Below are 23,157 nucleotides of genomic sequence, written 5' to 3'. Positions count from 1 at the left end.
TGTTTGTCTTCCCCCGTGGATCATTCCACCAATGGCTGCAGATATTCCGGCAGCTCGGTTTGGTGGCGGCATGCGATGGTGTCATAATCTTCCTCTTCTTCTCTCTGCAGATCATCTTCCCTCTGCGCTGGCAGTGCCCCTACATCCCTCTGTGCCCGCTGACCCTCTCCGACGTGCTCTGTGCTCCCGTACCGTTCATCGTCGGCATCCATTCTAGTTACTTCGACCTCCATGATCCCCCTCAGGATGTCCTGTGTGTGGATCTGGATACCAACACCTTGTTCCAGTAAGAAGTCTCCGTCCACGTCCCCTGCTCCTGTACAGATGACAATCAGCCTGTTGTATGGGGTGTGGCATGCCATGCAGGGTGTATGGTATGGGGTGCGGCATGACATGCAGGGTGTGCGGTATGGGGTGCGGCATGACATGCAGGGTGTATGGGGTGCGGCATGACATGCAGGGTGTATGGTATGGGGTGTGGCATGACATGCAGGGTGTGTGGTATGGGGTGTGGCATGACATGCAGGGTGTGTGGTATGGGGTGTGGCATGACATGCAGGGTGTGTGGTATGGGGTGCGGCATGCCATGCAGGGTGTATGGGGTGTGGCATGACATGCAGGGTGTATGGTATGGGGTGCGGCATGCCATGCAGGGTGTGTGGTATGGGGTGCGGCATGCCATGCAGGGTGTGTGGTACGGGGTGCGGCATGCCATGCAGGGTGTATGGTATGGGGTGTGGCATGACATGCAGGGTGTATGGTATGGGGTGCGGCATGCCATGCAGGGGGTATGGTATGGGGTGCGGCATGCCATGCAGGGGGTATGGTATGGGGTGCGGCATGCCATGCAGGGTGTGTGGTATGGGGTGCGGCATGCAATGCAGGGTGTATGGTATGGGGTGCAGGATGCCATGCAGGGTGTGCGGTATGGGGTGCGGCATGCCATGCAGGGTGTATGGGGTGTGGCATGACATGCAGGGTGTGTGGTATGGGGTGCGGCATGACATGCAGGGTGTGCGGTACGGGGTGCGGCATGCCATGCAGGGTGTGTGGTACGGGGTGCGGCATGCCGTGCAGGGTGTGTGGTTTGGGGTGCGGCATGCCGTGCAGGGTGTGTGGTACGGGGTGCGGCATACCGTGCAGGGTGTGTGGTATGGGGTGCGGCATGCCATGCAGGGTGTGTGGTACGGGGTGTGGCATGCCATGCAGGGTGTGTGGTATGGGGCGCGGCTTGCCATGCAGGGTGTGTGGTATGGGGTGCGGCTTGCCATGCAGGGTGTGTGGTATGGGGTGCGGCATGCCATGCAGGGTGTGTGGTATGGGGTGGGGCATGCCATGCAGGGTGTGTGGTATGGGGTGGGGCATGCCATGCAGGGTGTGCGGTATGGGGTGCGGCATGACATGCGGGGTGTGTGGTATGGGGTGGGGCATGCCATGCAGGGTGTGCGGTATGGGGTGCGGCATGCCATGCAGGGTGTGTGGTATGGGGTGCGGCATGACATGCGGGGTGTGTGGTATGGGGTGCGGCATGCCATGCGGGGTGTGTGGTATGGGGTGCGGCATGACATGCGGGGTGTGCGGTATGGGGTGCGGCATGCCATGCAGGGTGTATGGTATGGGGTGCGGCATGCCATGCAGGGTGTGTGGTGCAGGATGCCATGCAGGGTGTGTGGTACGGGGTGCGGCATGCCATGCAGGGTGTGTGGTACGGGGTGCGGCATGCCATGCAGGGTGTGTGGTACGGGGTGCGGCATGCCATGCAGGGTGTGTGGTACGGGGTGCGGCATGCCATGCAGGGTGTGTGGTATGGGGTGCGGCATGACATGCGGGGTGTGTGGTATGGGGTGCGGCATGCCATGCGGGGTGTGTGGTATGGGGTGCGGCATGACATGCGGGGTGTGCGGTATGGGGTGCGGCATGCCATGCAGGGTGTATGGTATGGGGTGCGGCATGCCATGCAGGGTGTGTGGTGCAGGATGCCATGCAGGGTGTGTGGTACGGGGTGCGGCATGCCATGCAGGGTGTGTGGTACGGGGTGCGGCATGCCATGCAGGGTGTGTGGTACGGGGTGCGCATGCCATGCAGGGTGTGTGGTACGGGGTGCGGCATGCCATGCAGGGTGTGTGGTACGGGGTGCGGCATGCCATGCAGGGTGTGTGGTATGGGGTGCGGCATGACATGCGGGGTGTGTGGTATGGGGTGCGGCATGCCATGCGGGGTGTGTGGTATGGGGTGCGGCATGACATGCGGGGTGTGCGGTATGGGGTGCGGCATGCCATGCAGGGTGTGCGGTATGGGGTGCGGCATGCCATGCAGGGTGTATGGTATGGGGTGCGGCATGCCATGCAGGGTGTATGGTATGGGGTGCGGCATGCCATGCAGGGTGTATGGTATGGGGTGCGGCATGCCATGCAGGGTGTATGGTATGGGGTGCGGCATGCCATGCAGGGTGTATGGTATGGGGTGCGGCATGCCATGCAGGGTGTATGGTATGGGGTGCGGCATGCCATGCAGGGTGTATGGTATGGGGTGCGGCATGCCATGCAGGGTGTATGGTATGGGGTGCGGCATGCCATGCAGGGTGTGTGGTACGGGGTGCGGTGTGTCTTCGGTGTTGTCTCATTGTGGATCTGCAATGTTTCCATGTCTGTCTTACAGGAGTGAGGAGAAGAAGATCCCGTCCTATCAGACGTTACCTCGCAAACCCTGCAAAGTCCTCCGCAACTGCCTGAGCGACCTCCACAAACAGCTAGACGAGAGTGAGGCTTACATCACCCCTCTGTGCCCGCTGATTGGTGCCCTGTGCTCTTAGCTGTGCCTGCTGCTAATGCTGCCATTGGTCTGTGTTACTGCTCTATGCCCGCTGTCATTACTCTTTGCCCGCTATCACTGCTCTGTGCCCGCAGTCTGTGCTGTTTCTGGTCTGTGTCACTGTCCTGTGCCGTTTCTGGTCTGTGTCACTGTCATGTGCCCGCTGTCTCTGGTCTGTCCTGTGCCCGTTGTCTCTGGTCTGTCACTGTCCTGTGCCCACTGTCTGTACTGTTTCTGGTTTGTGTCATTACTCTGTGCCCACTGTCTGTGCCTTCTCTGGTCTCTGTCACTGCACTGTACCCTCTGTCATTGCTCTGTGCCCGCTGTTTCTGGTCTGTGTCACTGTCCTGTGCCCACTGTCTCTGGTCTGTGTCCCTGCACTGTGCCCTCTGTCATTGCTCTGTGCCTGCTGTCTCTGGTCTGTGTCACTGTCCTGTGCCCGCTGTCTCTAGTCTGTGTCACTGTCCTGTGCCCACTGTCTCTGGTCTGTGTCCCTGCACTGTGCACGCTATCATTGCTCTGTGCCCGCTGTCTCTGGTCTGTGTCCCTGCACTGTGCCCTCTGTCATTGCTCTGTGCCCACTGTCTCTGGTCTGTGTCACTGTCCTGTGCCCACTGTCTCTGGTCTGTGTCCCTGCACTGTGCATGCTATCATCGCTCTGTGCCCACTGTCTCTGGTCTGTGTCCCTGCACTGTGCATGCTATCATTGATCTGTGCCCGCTGTCTCTGGTCTGTGTCCCTGCACTGTGCCCTCTGTCATTGCTCTGTGCCCACTGTCTCTGGTCTGTGTCACTGTCCTGTGCCCACTGTCTCTGGTCTGTGTCCCTGCACTGTGCATGCTATCATCGCTCTGTGCCCACTGTCTCTGGTCTGTGTCCCTGCACTGTGCACGCTATCATTGCTCTGTGCCTGCTGTCTCTGGTCTGTGTCACTGTCCCGTGCCCGCTGTCTCTGGTCTGTGTCGCTGTCCTGTGCCCGCTGTCTCTGGTCTGTGTCACTGTCCTGTGCCCGCTGTCTCTGGTCTGTGTCCCTGCACTGTGCCCTCTGTCATTGCTCTGTGCCTGCTGTCTCTGGTCTGTGTCGCTGTCCTGTGCCCGCTGTCTCTGGTCTGTGTCACTGTCCTGTGCCCGCTGTCTCTGGTCTGTGTCCCTGCACTGTGCCCTCTGTCATTGCTCTGTGCCCGCTGTCTCTGGTCTGTATCCCTGAACGGTTCCCACTATCTGTGCTGTCTCTGATCGGGGTCTGCATTGCACCCGCTGCCTGTCCTTGTCTCTGCACTGTGCCCGCTGTGTGTGCCATCTCTGCTTTGTGCCCCTGAACATTATATAAGCCCAAAATGCCTTTGGCTCCAGGCTGAGTGCCTAGCTGTGCCTAGTGGATGTCGGGGGGCCTCAGTCCAGGACCCCTCGCAGCTCCCATTCCTATGGCGATGGCACTGGGGGGGGCATTATATAGGGTTTCTGTATTACACACCAATTTTTCCTCCTGAGGTCACACCGGGGAGATCTGTCTGGAATCCGGCCCACTCCCCTCCCCCCCCCCCCCCCCCAAGAATTCAGAACCCCGTCTTTTTATACCCTCAGATTTGTTGTGATTTCATTGTGTCCAGGATGTAAGTCTCTGAGGGGTCCCCTTTGTCTCCCCTCCCCCCCGCAGTGTTCAACAAGCCCATGGAGGAGGCATCTCTGGAGTTCCTGCTGAAGGATTACGATCTGATCTACGCCCGGCGGACGCAGCTGGAGCTGGACGTGCGAGCCTCGTTCCTCCGATTCATGGCCTGCCTCTTCAAAGGGTACCGATCCTACCTCCTGCCCATCACGCAGGCGCCCTCCGAGCGAACGCGGGACTTCAGCAACCTCTTCAACGTGGAGGGTACGAAGGAGGAGAAACCGGCTAGCTCTTTGTTTTTTTCCGGGGGGGGGGGGGGGTCACATTAACCCTTCGTAATGATTCCTTCCAGGATGCGATTCCAGAATAAGAGATTTCACTCATGACATCTTGGTTGTATTTTTTTTTTTTCAACGCGTTTCGCAGGACAGAGCCTGCTTCTTCAGATGGCTCAAAAACCAACAGTCCTCAAAAGAGCCCCACGATCATATTATAAAATTACTCCGTTGACTATCAACCCTCCAAGGTGCAATTACACAAACTCCGGGGAGTGCGGCTCTAATACGCTCCAGTTACCACCCTTAGGGTGGTGTCAGCCGGAGTGTTGTATTAGAGCCGCACTCCCCGGATTGTCCGGCTCTCTTTTTTGAGGAACGTTTTGGTTTTTGCTCTGCCCATCCATGTGGCTGGTTTGCCTTGCATCGGCTTTTATATATTTTGTATATGTTGCCAATTCTGACAGTTCTACATAAGTAAGCTATCTTCCTGAAGAAGCAGGTTCTGTCCTGCGAAACGCGTTGAAGAATACAGTCAAGACGTCATGAGTGGAATCTCCTATTCTGAAATTGCATCATTGGTAGTAATCGTTACGAAGGGTTACATAGTTACATAGTAGGTGAGGTTGAAAGAGACACAAGTCCATCAAGTCCAACCCATGTGTGTGATTATATGTCAGTATTACATTGTATATCCCTGTATGTTGTGGTCGTTCAGGTGATTAATGACCACAGGGATAGTGATTCTCCCCACTGAGACCACCGCCTGTGGGAGGGAATTCCACATCCTTGCCGCTCTTACAGTAAAGAACCCTCTATGTAGTTTAGGGTAAAACCTCTTTTCTTCTAATTTTACTGAATGGCCACGAGTCTTGTTAAGCTCCCTTCCGAGAAAAGGTTTTCTCCCTATTGTGGGGTCACCAGTCCGGTATTTATATATTGTGGGGTCACCAGTCCGGTATTTATATATTGTGGGGTCACCAGTCCGGTATTTATACATTGTGGGGTCACCAGTCCGGTATTTATATATTGAGGGGTCACCAGTCCGGTATTTATATATTGTGGGGTCACCAGTCCGGTATTTATATATTGTGGGGTCACCAGTCCGGTATTTATATATTGTGGGGTCACCAGTCCGGTATTTATATATTGTGGGGTCACCAGTCCGGTATTTATATATTGAGGGGTCACCAGTCCGGTATTTATATATTGTGGGGTCACCAGTCCGGTATTTATATATTGTGGGGTCACCAGTCCGGTATTTATATATTGAGGGGTCACCAGTCCGGTATTTATATATTGTGGGGTCACCAGTCCGGTATTTATATATTGTGGGGTCACCAGTCCGGTATTTATATATTGTGGGGTCACCAGTCCGGTATTTGTATATTGTGGGGTCACCAGTCCGGTATTTATATAATGAAATCATATCCCCTCTCAGGCGTCTCTTCTCCAGAGAGAATAAGTTCAGAGCTCACAACCTTTCCTCATAACTAATATCCTCCAGACCCTTTATTAGCTTTGTTGCCCTTCTCTGTAGTCGCCCCATTTCCAGTACATCCTTCCTGAGGACTGGTGCCCAGAACTGGACAGTATACTCCAGGTGCGGCCGGACCAGAGTCTTGTAGAGGGGAGAATTATCCTTTTATCTCTGGAGTTGATCCCTTTTTAATGCCAATATTCTGTTTGCTTTGTTGGCAGCAGCTTGGCATTGCTGAGCCCATCATCTACTAGGACCCCCAGATCCTCCTCCATCCTACATCCCCCCAGAGGTTCCCCTCCCCCCAGTCTATAGATTGCATTCAGATTTTTACCACCCAAATACATTATTTTACATTTTTCTACATTAATCCTCATTTGTCATGTAGTTGCCCCTCCCCCCATTCATTTATTCAGATCTTCTTGGAAGGTTTCCACATCCTGTGGAGAAGTTATTGCCCTGCTTAGCTTAGTATCGTCCGCAAATACAGAGATTGAACTGTTTCCCCCATCCCCCTCCTCCAGGTCATTTATGAACAAATTTAATAGGATTGGCCCCAGCACAGAACCCTGGGGGACCCCACTACCCTCCCCCGACCATTCCGGGTACTCCCCATTTATCACCACCCTCTGAACTCGCCCTTGTAGCCAGTTTTCAATCCATATACTCACCCCTATGGTCCATGTCAACCAACCTTACTTTGTACAGTAAACGTTTATGGGGAACTGTGTCAAATGCTTTTGCAAAATCCAGATACACCACGTCTACGGGCCTTCCTTTATCTAGATACACCATGTCTACGGGCCTTCCTTTATCTAGATACACCACATCTACAGGCCTTCCTTTATCCAGATACACCATGTCTACGGGCCTTCCTTTATCTAGATACACCACGTCTATGGGCCTTCCTTTATCCAGATACACCACATCTACGGGCCTTCCTTTATCTAGATACACCACGTCTACGGGCCTTCCTTTATCTAGATACACCACGTCTACGGTCCTTCCTTTATCTAGATACACCACGTCTACGGTCCTTCCTTTATCCAGATACACCACATCTACTGGCCTTCCTTTATCTAGATACACCACGTCTACGGGCCTTCCTTTATCCAGATACACCACATCTACGGGCCTTCCTTTATCTAGATACACCACGTCTACGGGCCTTCCTTTATCCAGATACACCACATCTACTGGCCTTCCTTTATCTAGATACACCACGTCTACGGGCCTTCCTTTATCTAGATACACCACGTCTACGGTCCTTCCTTTATCTAGATACACCACGTCTACGAGCCTTCCTTTATCTAGATACACCACGTCTACGGGCCTTCCTTTATCTAGATACACCACGTCTACGGGCCTTCCTTTATCTAGATACACCACGTCTACGGTCCTTCCTTTATCTAGATACACCACGTCTACGGGACTTCCTTTATCTAGATACACCACATCTACGGGCCTTCCTTTATCCAGATACGCCACGTCTACGGGCCTTCCTTTATCTAGATACACCACATCTACGGGCCTTCCTTTATCTAGATACACCACGTCTACGGGTCTTCCTTTATCTAGATACACCACGTCTACGGGCCTTCCTTTATCTAGATACACCACGTCTACGGGACTTCCTTTATCTAGATACACCACGTCTACGGGACTTCCTTTATCTAGATACACCACATCTACGGGCCTTCCTTTATCTAGATACACCACATCTACGGGCCTTCCTTTATCTAGATACACCACGTCTACAGGCCTTCCTTTATCTAGATACACCACGTCTACAGGCCTTCCCTTATCTAGATACACCACGTCTACGGGCCTTCCTTTATCTAGATACACCACGTCTACGGGCCTTCCTTTATCCAGATACACCACATCTACGGGCCTTCCTTTATCCAGATACACCACATCTACGGGCCTTCCTGTATCTAGATACACCACGTCTACGGGCCTTCCTTTATCTAGATACACCACGTCTACGGGCCTTCCTTTATCTAGATACACCACGTCTACGGGCCTTCCTTTATCCAGATACACCACGTCTACGGGCCTTCCTTTATCCAGATACACCACGTCTACGGGCCTTCCTTTATCTAGATACACCACGTCTACGGGCCTTCCTTTATCTAGATACACCACGTCTATGGCCTTCCTTTATCTAGATACACCACGTCTACGGGCCTTCCTTTATCTAGATACACCACGTCTACGGGCCTTCCTTTATCTAGATACACCACGTCTACGGGCCTTCCTTTATCTAGATACACCACATCTACGGGCCTTCCTTTATCTAGATACACCACATCTACGGGCCTTCCTTTATCTAGATACACCACGTCTACAGGCCTTCCCTTATCTAGATACACCACGTCTACGGGCCTTCCCTTATCTAGATACACCACGTCTACGGGCCTTCCCTTATCTAGATACACCACGTCTACGGGCCTTCCTTTATCTAGATACACCACGTCTACGGGCCTTCCTTTATCTAGATACACCACGTCTACGGGCCTTCCTTTATCCAGATACACCACATCTACGGGCCTTCCTTTATCCAGATACACCACATCTACGGGCCTTCCTGTATCTAGATACACCACGTCTACGGGCCTTCCTTTATCTAGATACACCACGTCTACGGGCCTTCCTTTATCTAGATACACCACGTCTACGGGCCTTCCTTTATCTAGATACACCACGTCTACGGGCCTTCCTTTATCCAGATACACCACGTCTACGGGCCTTCCTTTATCCAGATACACCACGTCTACGGGCCTTCCTTTATCTAGATACACCACGTCTACGGGCCTTCCTTTATCTAGATACACCACGTCTATGGCCTTCCTTTATCTATATACACCACATCTACGAGCCTTCCTTTATCCAGATACACCACGTCTACGGGCCTTCCTTTATCCAGATAAACCACGTCTACGGGCCTTCCTTTATCTAGATACACCACGTCTACGGGCCTTCCTTTATCTAGATACACCACGTCTATGGCCTTCCTTTATCTATATACACCACATCTACGAGCCTTCCTTTATCCAGATACACCACATCTACGGGCCTTCCTTTATCCAGATACACCACATCTACGGGCCTTCCTGTATCTAGATACACCACGTCTACGGGCCTTCCTTTATCTAGATACACCACGTCTACGGGCCTTCCTTTATCTAGATACACCACGTCTACGGGCCTTCCTTTATCCAGATACACCACGTCTACGGGCCTTCCTTTATCTAGATACACCACGTCTACGGGCCTTCCTTTATCCAGATACACCACGTCTACGGGCCTTCCTTTATCCAGATACACCACGTCTACGGGCCTTCCTTTATCCAGATACACCACGTCTACGGGTCTTCCTTTATCTAGATACACCACGTCTACGGGTCTTCCTTTAGATACACCACGTCTACGGGTCTTCCTTTAGATACACCACGTCTACGGGCCTTCCTTTATCTAGATACACCACGTCTACGGGCCTTCCTTTATCTAGATACACCACGTCTACGGGCCTTCCTTTATCCAGATACACCCCGTCTACGGGCCTTCCTTTATCCAGATACACCCCGTCTACGGGCCTTCCTTTATCCAGATACACCACGTCTACGGGCCTTCCTTTATCCAGATACACCACATCTACGGGCCTTCCTTTATCCAGATACACCACATCTACGGGCCTTCCTTTATCCAGATACACCACATCTACGGGCCTTCCTTTATCTAGATACACCACATCTACGGGCCTTCCTTTATCCAGATACACCATGTCTACGGGCCTTCCTTTATCCAGATACACCACGTCTACGGGCCTTCCTTTATCTAGATAAACCATGTCTACGGGCCTTCCTTTATCTAGATACACCACGTCTACTGGCCTTCCTTTATCTAGATACACCACGTCTACTGGCCTTCCTTTATCTAGATACACCACGTCTACGGGCCTTCCTTTATCTAGATACACCACGTCTATGGGCCTTCCTTTATCTAGATACACCACATCTACGGGCCTTCCTTTATCTAGATGGCAACTCACCTCCTCATAGAAGGTTAATAGATTGGTTTGGCAAGGACAATTCTTCATGAATCCATGCTGATTACTGCTAATGGTACAGTTTTCATAAATAAAATCTTGTATATAATCCTTTATCATCCCCTCCAAGAGTTTACATACTATTGATGTTAGGCTGACTGGTTTGTAATTCCCAGGGATGTATTTTGGGCCCTTTTTTTAAATATTGGTGCTACATTGGCTTTTCTCCAATCAGCTGGTACCATTCCAGTCAGTAGACTGTCAGTAAAAATTAAGAACAATGGTCTGGCAATTACTTGACCGAGTTCCCTAAGTACCCTCGGGTGCAAGCCATCCGGTCCCGGTGATTTATTAATGTTAAGTTTCCCAAGTCTAATTTTAACTCTGTCCTCTGATAACCATGGAGGTGCTTCCTGTGATGTGTCATGAGGATTAACACTGCAGTTTTGGTTACTGAAGCCCCCCGATTCCCTCGTGAAGACTGAGGAGAAGAATAAATTCCATACCTTCACCATCCCCCCCATCCTTTGTAACCAGATGTCCTTCCTCATTCTTTATGGGGCCAATATGGTCTGTCCTCCCTTTTTTTATTGTTTATATACTTAAAGAATTTCTCGGGATTTTTGTTGCTCTCCTTTGCTATGTGTCTTCCATCTTAGTCGCCCTTATTGCACCCTTACATTTCTTGTTGCATTCGTTATAAAGTCTGAATGCTGCTGATGATCCCTCAACCTTGTATTTTTTTGAAGGCCTTCTCCTTTGCTTTTATATTCATTTTTACTTTGGATTTAAGCCATCCAGGACTTTTGTTCGCTCTTGTAAATGTAATACCCAATGGGATGTATTGGCTAATGCCCTTATTTAATACGCTCCTAAAGCAAACCCATCTCTCCTCTGCGTTCTTTGTTCCTAAGATTTTATTACAATTTATGCCTTCAAACAAGGTTCGTAGTTTAGGGAAGTTGGCTCTTTAGAAATTCAGTGTCTTTGTATTCCACTTATGTTTCATATTTGTGTGATTTTATACTGAAGCCAATTGACCTGTGATCGCTGTTCCCTAAATTGCCCCGTATTTCCATATCCGTGATCAGGTCTGTATTGTTGGTAATCAGTAAGTCCAGTAATTCTGTATTTCTAGTTGGTGCATCTACTATCTGACCCATGAAGTTGTCCTGCGAGACAATTAGGAACTGGTGAGCCTTAGATGAATGCGCGGTTCCCTCCGCCCAGTCTATGTCTGGATAATTAAAATCCCCCATTATGATAACACTTCCCATCCTTGCTGCTAATCCAAATTGTGATAGGCGGTCCCCCTCCCCCTCAGGTTAAGGGACCTATAGCATACTCCCAGTATTGTTTTCCCCTTAGCTTCATCCCTTTGGAGCTCTACCCATAAGGATTCCACTTCCTCCCTAGCTCCCTTAGTGATGTCATCTCTCACATTCACTTGTACATTATTCTTGATATATAGACATACCCCTCCCCCCTTTTTTACCCTCTCTATCCCTGCGAAAAAGGGTAAAGCCTTGAATGGTTGCCAGCCAATCATGAAAGCTGTTGAACCAGGTCTCTGAAATTCCCACCAAATCCAAATCCTCCTCATACAACAGTATCTCTAGTTCACCCATCTTGTCCGCCAGGCTCCTGGCATTGGTGAACATGCCACGTAGTTTAGACCCATACTATCTCCTTATTGGGTGTTCCGGGATTGCAACTAGGACTTGTTACTATACTTACCTCGGATTTATGTAACCCCATGGTGTGACTGTCCTTTATGAGAATATATATATATATATATATATATTTATTATTATAAACACACACACAGAGAGGGGAAAAAAGTATTTGACCCCTTGCTGATTTTGGTACATTTGTCATTGGGCAAAGAAATGATCAGTCCTATAATTTTAATGGTCGTTTATTATAACCGTGGGAGACAGAATAACAAAAATATCCAGAAGAACGCATTTCGAAAATGTTGTAAATTGATTTTGTATTTTTAATGAGTGAAATAAGTATAGTCCTCCAGGATCGCTCCACCAGGAGCTGAGCAAACCGAGGTCTAGTAGAAGCTATAGCAGGTAGTAATCGAGCAGAAGCGTAGTCAGTAAAGAAGCCAAAGGTCGGTAACGAGTGGTTGCAGGTTGGGATTAAGCAGAAGCGTAGTCAGTAAAGAAGCCAAAGGTCGGTAACGAGTGGTTGCAGGTTGGGATTAAGCAGAAGCGTAGTCAGTAAAGAAGCCAAAGGTCGGTAACGAGTGGTTGCATGTTGGGATTAAGCAGAAGCGTAGTCGGTAAAGAAGCCAAAGGTCGGTAACGAGTGGTTGCAGGTTGGGATTAAGCAGAAGCGTAGTCAGTAAAGAAGCCAAAGGTCGGTAACGAGTGGTTGCAGGTTGGGATTAAGCAGAAGCGTAGTCAGTAAAGAAGCCAAAGGTCGGTAACGAGTGGTTGCAGGTTGGGATTAAGCAGAAGCGTAGTCAGTAAAGAAGCCAAAGGTCGGTAACGAGTGGTTGCAGGTTGGGATTGAGCAGAAGCGTAGTCAGTAAAGAAGCCAAAGGTCGGTAACGAGTGGTTGCAGGTTGGGATTGAGCAGAAGCGTAGTCAGTAAAGAAGCCAAAGGTCGGTAACGAGTGGTTGCAGGTTGGGATTAAGCAGAAGCGTAGTCAGTAAAGAAGCCAAAGGTCGGTAACGAGTGGTTGCAGGTTGGGATTAAGCAGAAGCGTAGTCGGTAAAGAAGCCAAAGGTCGGTAACGAGTGGTTGCATGTTGGGATTAAGCAGAAGCGTAGTCGGTAAAGAAGCCAAAGGTCGGTAACGAGTGGTTGCAGGTTGGGATTAAGCAGAAGCGTAGTCAGTAAAGAAGCCAAAGGACGATAACGAGTGGTTGCAGGTTGGGATTAAGCAGAAGCGTAGTCGGTAAAGAAGCCAAAGGTCGGTAACGAGTGGTTGCAGGTTGGGATTAAGCAGAAGCGTAGTCAGTAAAGAAGCCAAAGGTCGCTAACGAGTGGTTGCAGGTTGGGATTAAGCAGAAGCGTAGTCAGTAAAGAAGCCAAAGGTCGGTAACGAGTGGTTGCAGGTTGGGATTAAGCAAAAGCGTAGTCAGTAAAGAAGCCAAAGGTCGGTAACGAGTGGTTGCAGGTTGGGATTAAGCAAAAGCGTAGTCAGTAAAGAAGCCAAAGGTCGGTAACGAGTGGTTGCATGTTGGGATTAAGCAGAAGCGTAGTCGGTAAAGAAGCCAAAGGACGGTAACGAGTGGTTGCAGGTTGGGATTAAGCAGAAGCGTAGTCAGTAAAGAAGCCAAAGGACGGTAACGAGTGGTTGCAGGTTGGGATTAAGCAGAAGCGTAGTCAGTAAATAAGCCAAAGGACGATAACGAGTGGTTGCAGGTTGGGATTAAGCAGAAGCGTAGTTGAGGAACAAATGGTTGCAGGTAAGCAGAAGAGTAGTTGAGGAACAAGCCAAAGGTCAGTAACGAGTGGTAGGGGAGATAAGGACAGCAGCAGGTACACAAAGAAGCAAGATATCGGTTGGAGAGGGAACAATAATCTGGCAAACAGGAAGTTCAGAGACATAGCTTCCATCAGGAAGTTCAGGGGAGGAGCAAAGAATTCAAGGTTCACCAGAAACGAGACAACATTGTCCTAAGAGATCCGATAGGGAGCTGTCCAACATCTCAGGTGGCACAGCGAGAAGAGCTACAGCCAGACACCAGAGGTCACCGGGTTTGACCCGGACAATGACTGCCGGTCACAGTAAAAGCCAAAGTTAAGTTTGTTAAAGCAAATCAATGCAAAGTCAAGTCCACCAGGTGCAACCAACTCTCTTCTATTAAACTCCGGTAGGGTTAGTGGCACTTGGTGGACTTGTCTGTACATTGATTTGCTTCAGTACACTTAACTTTGGCTTTTACAGTAAGTGGCTTTTTTCCCTCATTCATAGAGGTGATGAAGGTTCTCAATGGTGGGGAGCCTTCTTCTGGTGCTGGGTGGCTGGAGAGGTAGGTGATGCCTCCAGCAGAAGTTTATTTTATATCTTTACACATGGAGGCTTCTCAACCTTGTAGCTCTAAACCTCCTAAACCTGATTCCGTAATCCTACGACATGGAGAGTTTCTGAATGGAGAGTGAGATGTTGCTCATCTGAGGGACCCTTGGAACCTTCTATAGAGGTAGACGTACAGACAAGCTGGTTCTTAGGAAGAACGGTGGACAAGCTGTAGTAGGGGAGACCTGGACTGTAGACACGTAGAGGAGAGTGAGCTTTGTGAGGGAGACGGTGGACGTTTTAGTGGACAAGGATGAGGAGAGGATTACATCACGACACCATGAATGACACTATTGTTGGCAAATTTGATTAACCACTTTCAGCCCCCGGACCATTTTGCTGGTCAAAGACCAGACCACTTTTTGTGATTCGGGCACTGCGTCGCTTTAACTGACAATTGCGCGGTCGTGCGACGTGGCTCCCAAACAAAATTGACGTCCTTTTTTCCCCCACAAATAGAGCTTTCTTTTGGTGGTATTTGATCACCTCTGCGGTTTTTATTTTTTGCGCTATAAACAAAAATAGAGCGACAATTTTGAAAAATACGTATTATTTTTTTTACTTTTTGTTATAATATCCCCCAAAAATATATAAAAAAACATTTTTTTCCCCTCAGTTTAGGCCGATACGTATTCTTCTACATATTTTTGGTAAAAAAAAGTCGCAATAAGCGATTATTGATTGGTTTGCGCAAAAGTTATAGCGTTTACAAAATAGGGGATAGTTTTATAGCATTTTTATTAATAATTTATTTTATTTTTTACTAGTAATGGCGGCGATTAGCGATTTTTTTATTGTGACTGCGACATTATGGGGGACCCATCGGACATTTCTGACACATTTTTGGGACCATTGTCATTTATACAGCAATCAGTGCTATATAAATGCAGTGATTCCTGTGTAAATGACACTGGCAGTGAAGGGGTTAACCAGTGGGTGGCAGTGTAGGGGTTAAGTGTTCCTAGGGGCGTGTTACTAACTGTGGGGGGGCTGGGCTTTCATTTAGTGAACACCGATCTCTGCTCCAATCACATGGAGCAGAGATCAGCGTCACTAGTTGCTAGGCAGAATGGAGAAATGCTGTTTACACGTCATTTCCTCCATTCAGCCGTCCCGTGAGACGATCGCGGGGATGCCCCCGGGCGATCGAGTCCGCAGGTCCCACGACCGGACTCACGGGGGTCCCGACCAGCGCGCGAGCGCGCCGCCAGCGGCGAGCTCCCGATGGCAGGGCGCTATTAAAGATTGGACGTACATGTACGCCAATATGCCTGCCCGTGCCATTCTGTCGACGTACATCGTCGTGCGCTGGTCGGGAAGTGGTTAAAAAGGTTCATATATCGCCAACCTAGGCGGTGTCGGGTGTTAGGTGAAGAGGAATTTTTGGGTTGAGGAATTTATGAATTGTTACGAATTATTTACTTTCCAGGGTTCAAGAAGTCGAAGGACCGGGCTCACCAGAAATTCTACTCGCAGATGATGAAGACTCAGATGTTCACGCAGTTTATCGAAGACTGCTCCTTCGTTAATGAGAGGAACGCATCTCTGGAGTTTTTTGATAAATGCGTGGAGAAGGTAAAGCCGCGTCGGCATGTTCTCCTTGGCCTTGGCCATCTGAACCCACCTCAAGCCATGATTTGAATTGTACTTTGCTTTATAGGTGCAAGTAGATGGGGAGAAGATGGAAGATCTGCATCTTGTAGAGCTGGACGAGTCTCACCGCAGTGAACATACCGTATTTATTATGCCTGCCGAGGAGCCACTGGACCCCCATGGCATAGAGCCGCCAGCCAAATACAAGTGAGGATTTGTTTCACCAAGTTGGTGCCCTCTTTTTGTTGTCACAGGTGGGGGCCCCGGGTCCACGGGGAGAAGGGCAGTCTGGGGGACCTTAGGAGCATAACTAAGGGTAGAGATGTAGCAGCTGATACTGATGGTAAAGGGACGGGTCTTATGAAGCTCCACTGGGAGCCACTAGATGACACCAGACTCTTTTGAGTGCACTGTAGTCTCTAGATGACACAGGGGTCATTGGGTCATGGGGTGTACTAGGCGCATTTGAGCCACTGGGTTCACAGGGTCCATTAGGGGTCACTAGATGACACAGGGGTCACTGGGTGTACTAGGCACATTGTAGCCACTGGGGAGTACTAGGGTCACCATATGACACAGCTGTCGCTGGGTGTACTAGGCACATTGTAGCCACTGGTTACACTGAGAAGCACTAGGGTCACCAGATGACACAGGGGTCACGCTGTGTACCAGGCACATTGTAGCCACTGGGGAGTACTAGGGTCACCATATGACACAGCTGTCGCTGGGTGTACTAGGCACATTGTAGCCACTGGGGAGTACTAGGGTCACCATATGACACAGCTGTCGCTGGGTGTACTAGGCACATTGTAGCCACTGGGTACACTGAGAAGCACTAGGGTCACCAGATGACACAGGGGTCACTCTGTGTACTAGGCACATTGTAGCCACTGGGGAGCACTAGGGTCACCATATGACACAGCTGTCGCTGGGTGTACTAGGCACATTGTAGCCACTGGGTACACTGAGAAGCACTAGGGTCACCAGATGACACAGGGGTCACTCTGTGTACTAGGCACATTGTAGCCACTGGGTACACTGAGAAGCACTAGGGTCACCAGATGACACAGGGGTCACTCTGTGTACTAGGCACATTGTAGCCACTGGGGAGCACTAGGGTCACCATATGACACAGGGGTCACTGTGTGTACTAGGCACATTGTAGCCACTGGGTACACTGGGGAGCAATGGGGTCATTAGATGACACAGGGGTCACTGGGTGTACTAGGGGTATTGGAGTCATTGAGTGCATTGAAGCCACTGGATTTACTAGGCTCACTAGATGACACTGGAGTAACTGGGCTTACTAGGTGCATTGAAGTCATTCAGCACGTTGGAGCCACTGGGTATACTGGGGTGCACTAGAGTCATGAGATGACACAGAAGTCATCAGATGTACTAGGCACATTGAAGTCATTGAGCACATTGGAACCTCGGGGTACATAGGGGTGCATTAGGGTCACTAGATGGTACAGGGGTCACTGGGTGTACTAGGCGCATTGAGGCCACTGGGTGCATTGGAGTAAGTAGACACACTGGAGTCGGCTACACTGGCTGCAGTGAAGTTACTGGGTACACTGGGCACATGGGAGTCAGTGGGTGCACTAGTGTTACTGGGAGCACTGGGCACACTAGGGATAGTAAATGACGCAGCATGCTTTGGGGTGTATTTGGAGTTGTGGGGCACACATTGGTGCGCTTGGAATCACTAGATGACACAGGGTATACTGGGCACACTGGAGAATACTGAGGAGCACTGGAAACGCTGAGGGAAATCTACAAGGACCAAATAGAAGTTCTAACCCGCCTGCCTCCATCTAGCACATGAAAGGCATTTTGGTTGGAGTTTCTCTTTAATTTTATCCATTTCTCTTTCTCCGCCGCAGGTATGAAACCTTTCCGGTTCTCCAGAGAGACCTATTTGAGCTTCCACAAGATCTGCTGCTGGTGCCCCCTATGCAGTCAAAAACGAGCGCACCTAGCAGCCCCGCACCTCGACGAACTAAGCAAGTAGGTGAAAGATTGATCTTGGGTTCATAACATTTGTAAAAGCACATGTTCCTGTTATTCCCCCCCCCCCCCCCCCCCTCCGCTGTATCAGGAGGGTGACAACACTTTGCGGAGCCTACTACCCTGCAAATTCTATCCCATTATCTTGTTTTCTGCCTGCATTGCCCTGTTATCACCCACCTAGAGCTCTTCTTCTCTCATAGACCCACTTTAGGTACCACTTCCATCGTGCCCATTGGTTTAAAAAGTAGCAGCTTCCACTGCGAGCCTGATTTTAGCTTTTAGCTGGTGTTTTAAGTGTAAACAAAGCATTCTGGTTATTACACGGACTGGGGGGAAAAAAAATAATGTTTTTTGTGTCTGGCAGGAGATCAAGTCTGCCCAGCGGGTGGCCCAGATCTATTCTTCCATCCCGGAGATGTGGGCAAAATGTCTTCTGGGACATTGCTACGGTTTGTGGTTCATCTATCTGCCCACCTTCGTCAGAGCCACCACCTCCAAGGTGCGAGCTCTGCAGACCGCCTACGATGCTCTGAAACAGATGGAGACAAAGAACGTGGTCCTCCCGGATGAGGTGAGCCGCTTTCAAAGTTTCAAATGCTTTAACTCCCATCTGATGTACTTCCCCCCCTATTATCCAAAGTTGACTCATTTGAGGTATTTTAGAAAATCGAAAATTCGGGGTGGCGTGAGTCCCCATCGCTGTACCCAGAGACTTTGTATATGGCGAAGCCCATATTCACTTTTGTGTAATTCTCAGTTTGCATTTCAAGGAAATTCTGGAGACAAGGAGTTATGTGAGGCATCGGGTCACTGTGAGCATGAGGACACAGTGTTGCTTGAGACACTGGAGCATTGGGGGGTCAGGGAAGTGCACAAGGGGCACAGTGTTGCTTGAGACACTGGAGCATTGGGGGTCAGGGAAGTGCACGGGGGCACAGTGTTGCTTGAGACACAGTAGCTCTGGGGTCACTGAAGTGCACAGGAGGCACAGATTTGCTGGAGGCAGAGGAGAGCCGGTGTCGCTGTGTGACATAGGATGCTGTGGAGTCACTGGGTAGCACAGGGTACTCTGGGGTCGTGGGTGTTGCGCAATGCTCAGGGGTCACTGGGTAACACTGGGAGGAGCGCACAAGACTCCACAGAGCCACTGGAGTTACTAGAGACACGGGAGTCACTGCATGCAGTGGAGCGCTGGGGTCACTGGAATGCACAGGGCAAAGTTAATAGATGTGTATATATATGAGAAAAACGTATGTCCTGCTATGTGAAACCTCAAAAATTACAAACATCAAAGGATACATTTTATATTTATAATATAAATATATATATATATATATATATATATATTTGTTTTGACTTGGACAATTTTTTTGCACTTTGTTTTGTTTTTCTTCATTTAATAATTTTTATTTGGACTTAAGTTATTTTATCCACTAGGTGTTGTTCACTTTATTGAACAAGCGCACCATTATTCCTCGTTTTATTTGAAAGAGTTGCTGAAGACACAGGAGCACTGGGGTCACTGGAGACACGGGAAAAGAGACACTGGGGTTACTGAAATGAACAGGAGAGGAGGGGTCACTGGAATTAACAGATTAGGAGGGGTCACCGGAGACACAGGACACTGGGGTCACTGGAGACATAGGAGCGCTGGGGTCACTGGAAACACAGGAGGCACATAGTCACTGGAACACTGGGGTCACTGGAATGAACAGGGGGGCAGGGGTCACTGGAGACACAGGGGGGCAGGGGTCACTGGAGACACATAGTCACTGGAGCACTGGGGTCACTGGAATGAACAGGAGAAGAGAGGTCACTGGAGACACGGGATCGCTGGGGCCGCTGGAGACACGGGATCGCTGGGGCCGCTGGAGACACGGGATCGCTGGGGCCGCTGGAGCCACGGGATCGCTGGGGCCGCTGGAGCCACGGGATCGCTGGGGCCGCTGGAGCCACGGGATCGCTGGGGCCGCTGGAGCCACGGGATCGCTGGGGCCGCTGGAGCCACGGGATCGCTGGGGCCGCTGGAGCCACGGGATCGCTGGGGCCGCTGGAGCCACGGGATCGCTGGAGCCACGGGATCGCTGGGGCCGCTGGAGCCACGGGATCGCTGGGGCCGCTGGAGCCACGGGATCGCTGGGGCCGCTGGAGCCACGGGATCGCTGGGGTCGCTGGAATGAACAAGAGACACGTTGTCACTGGAGACACAGGAGGGCAGGGGTCACTGGAGACACAGGGGGGCAGGGGTCACTGGAGACACAGGGGGGCAGGGGTCACTGGAGACACAGGGGGGCAGGGGTCACTGGAGACACAGGGGGGCAGGGGTCACTGGAGACACAGGGGGGCAGGGGTCACTGGAGACACAGGGGGGCAGGGGTCACTGGAGACACAGGGGGGCAGGGGTCACTGGAGACACAGGGGGGCAGGGGTCACTGGAGACACAGGGGGGCAAGGGACACTGGGGACACGGGGGCATGTGTCACTGGAATGAACGAGGCACGTTGTCACTGGGGACACGGGGGCAAAGGTCACTGGAAACACAGGAGGCACATAGTCACTGGAGGACACGGGAGCGCTGGGGTCCCTGGAGACACAGGAGGCACATAGTCACTGGAGGACGCGGGAGCACTGGGGTCACTGGAGACACAAGGGGGGTTCAGATTATGTATAGCAATGCATTGTTATTATGATGAGCCGTGCGCATTTTGAAGCTGGTGCCAGTCAGGCGACCTGTCTCCTGATTGGCTGCAGTGCTAGGCAGGGGACCCAGCCCTGGATCACGGAGCAGGTGAGCTCTACATAAAACAACATAATCTGAGTAAAATGAAAAAACCTCTAGCAAAACTTCAATCCACCATCTGCTCCATGTACAACGACGTATTATTTGTTGTATGTGTCAACTGCAACGTTCAGCTAATAAATTTAGGTAGGTCATTAAACCTGGTACCCACCAAGACCCCCCCACCCCCACCCGAGTGCAGCCATTTTTTTTTCTTCTTTATTACTTTATTCATTTTTTTTTCCCCATGCGTCTTTTTTTGTAACTTTTCTGCTGCCGCCAGATGTTTCCTGACCCGACATCCTTCCCTGCAGGTCTGTTACCGCATCCTGATGCAGCTCTGCGGTCAGTACGGGGAGCCGGTGTTGGCTGTTCGCGTGATGCTGGAGATGCGGAAGGCCGGGATCGTCCCCAACGCCATCACCTACGGTTACTATAATAAGGTACTGCGTGCCGCGGCCTCCCGCGATGTTTCCTCCATGGTGGGCTGTAACTAAATCTTCTGTGTCTGTCACAGGCTGTGCTAGAAAGCAAATGGCCGTCCAGTAACCAGAGCGGGAGACTACGCTGGGCCAAACTGAGGAACGTGGTTCTGGGGGCCGCCCAGTTCCGTCAGCCGCTCCGGGAGAGGCATCCCAGCTCTCAGTGCGAGACACAAAGCGAGGAACCGACGGTCAGCGGGTCAAAAGGTGAGAGTTTTGAGGAGAAGGGCCACCAAGCTCCTGTAAATGACACCGCACCCTGCATCGAGCGTTATGTAAAAACGCATCCTAAGCTTCCCTTTAGACATGCATGCTGGCCACAGGGTACTGCTGACTTTAGCTGTGCAATCTGCTGATCAGTTGCTTGATTACACTCTTAATCGAGTGATCAGCAGATTGCACAGCTAATGTGCACCAATATATACATTGCACGATCTGGCTATAGTACCATGCGTCTCTTTTATGGACAGCTCTAATAATGTTTTGCTCCTGTCTTCACAGATCAATGGAAGCTCAAAAGCGCCACCATGGAGCTGTCTCCTCGCCTTCACCTGCTGCGCCAGACCACCTGGGCCGGGCACACTAGCCAAATGTCTGAAGACGGCTCGGCAGGGAAACTGGTTAAGAGTTGGAGCGTCAGTTGTACCCAGAGCGATACCTGTATGCTGGAAATGGGAGTGGCACGCAGTAAGTCAAAATGAGATGGGTAGCCACCTTCTAGTTTTTCAGAAGACCCTCCCTCTGGGTAACCACCTTTCTATTCTAGTTTATCTGAAGACGTCCCCTCTGGATAGCCAACTTCCTGTTCTAGTTTCTCTGAAGGCACTCCTCTGGGTAGCCAACTTCCTGTTCAAATTTCTCTATAGACATTCCCTCTGGATAGCCACCTTTCTGTTCTAGTTTCTCTGAAGACATTCCCTCTGGGTAGCCACCTTCCTCTTCTAGTTTGAAGACATTCCCTTTAGGTAGCCACCTTCATGTTCTAGTTTCTCTATAGACATTTCCTCTGTATAGCACCATTCCTGTTCTAGTTTCTCTGAAGATGTTCCCTCTGGGTAGTCACCTTCCTCTTTTAGTTACTCTGAAGACATTCCCTTTAGGTAGCCACCTTCCTGTTCTAGTTTTTCTGAAGATGTCCCCTCTGGGTAGCCACCTTCCTGTTCTAGTTTCTCTGACGACGTCCCCTCTGGGTAGGTCACCTTCCTCTCTTAGTTACTCTGAAGACGTTCCCTCTGGGTAGCCACCTTCCTCTTCTAGTTTCTCTGAATATGTTCCCTCTGGATAGCCCCATTCCTGTTCTAGTTTCTCTGAAGACGTCCCCTCTGCGTAGCCCCATTCCTGTTCTAGTTTCTCTGAAGACGTTCCCTCTGGGTAGCCACCTTCCTCTTCTAGTTTCTCTGAATATGTTCCCTCTGGATAGCCCCATTCCTGTTCTAGTTTCTCTGAAGATCTTCCCTCTGGGTAGTCACCTTCCTCTTTTTAGGTACTCTGAAGACATTCCCTTTAGGTAACCACCTTCCTCTTCTAGTTTCTCTGAATATGTTCCCTATGGGTAGCCAGCTTGCTGTTCTAGTTTCTCTCAGGACGTTTCCTCTGGGTTGCCCCCTTCCTGTTCTAGTTTCTCTGAAGAAATTCCCTTTGGGTAGCTACCTTACTGTTCTAGTTTCTCTGAAGGCATTCTGTCTGGGTAGCCACCTTCCTGTTCTAGTTTCTCTGAAGACGTTCCCTCGGAGTAGGTATCTTCCTCTTCTAGTTTCTCTGAAGGCGTTCCCTCGGAGTAGGTATCGTCCTCTTCTTCTAGTTTCTCTAAAGAGGTTCCCTCGGAGTAAGTATCTTCCTCTTCTAGTTTCTCTGAAGACGTTCCCTCGGAGTAGGTATCTTCCTCTTCTAGTTTCTCTGAAGACGTTCCCTCGGAGTAGGTATCTTCCTCTTCTTCTAGTTTCTCTGAAGACGTTCCCTCGGAGTAGGTATCTTCCTCTTCTTCTAATTTCTCTGAAGGCGTTCCCTCGGAGTAGGTATCTTCC

At 50.4% G+C, this 23,157-nt stretch overlaps 1 protein-coding gene across 5 annotated transcripts in view; it reads left to right on the top strand.

Moving 5' to 3' along the window:
* The window catches only part of DENND4B (DENN domain containing 4B), a 65,832-nt gene that overhangs the window by 25,183 nt on the left and 17,492 nt on the right, over positions 1 to 23,157 (top strand). For all 5 annotated transcript variants that reach the window (XM_077463829.1, XM_077463832.1, XM_077463828.1 and 2 more), the window contains exons 11-20: positions 111 to 286; positions 2,659 to 2,759; positions 4,468 to 4,683; positions 15,696 to 15,841; positions 15,927 to 16,066; positions 17,746 to 17,869; positions 18,237 to 18,443; positions 20,966 to 21,094; positions 21,169 to 21,340; positions 21,635 to 21,820. In XM_077463829.1, the coding sequence (XP_077319955.1) occupies positions 111 to 286; positions 2,659 to 2,759; positions 4,468 to 4,683; positions 15,696 to 15,841; positions 15,927 to 16,066; positions 17,746 to 17,869; positions 18,237 to 18,443; positions 20,966 to 21,094; positions 21,169 to 21,340; positions 21,635 to 21,820 (1,597 nt within the window). The remainder of the gene's footprint in view (positions 1 to 110; positions 287 to 2,658; positions 2,760 to 4,467; positions 4,684 to 15,695; positions 15,842 to 15,926; positions 16,067 to 17,745; positions 17,870 to 18,236; positions 18,444 to 20,965; positions 21,095 to 21,168; positions 21,341 to 21,634; positions 21,821 to 23,157) is intronic.

Source organism: Lithobates pipiens, unplaced genomic scaffold (genome assembly GCF_037356315.1).
Source record: "Lithobates pipiens isolate NorthernLeopardFrog02 unplaced genomic scaffold, aLitPip1_a1.2 Scaffold_30, whole genome shotgun sequence".
Taxonomy (NCBI): domain Eukaryota; kingdom Metazoa; phylum Chordata; class Amphibia; order Anura; family Ranidae; genus Lithobates; species Lithobates pipiens.
The sequence above is the reverse complement of the archived record's forward strand: the minus strand, read 5'-3'. Positions and strand labels throughout refer to the sequence as shown.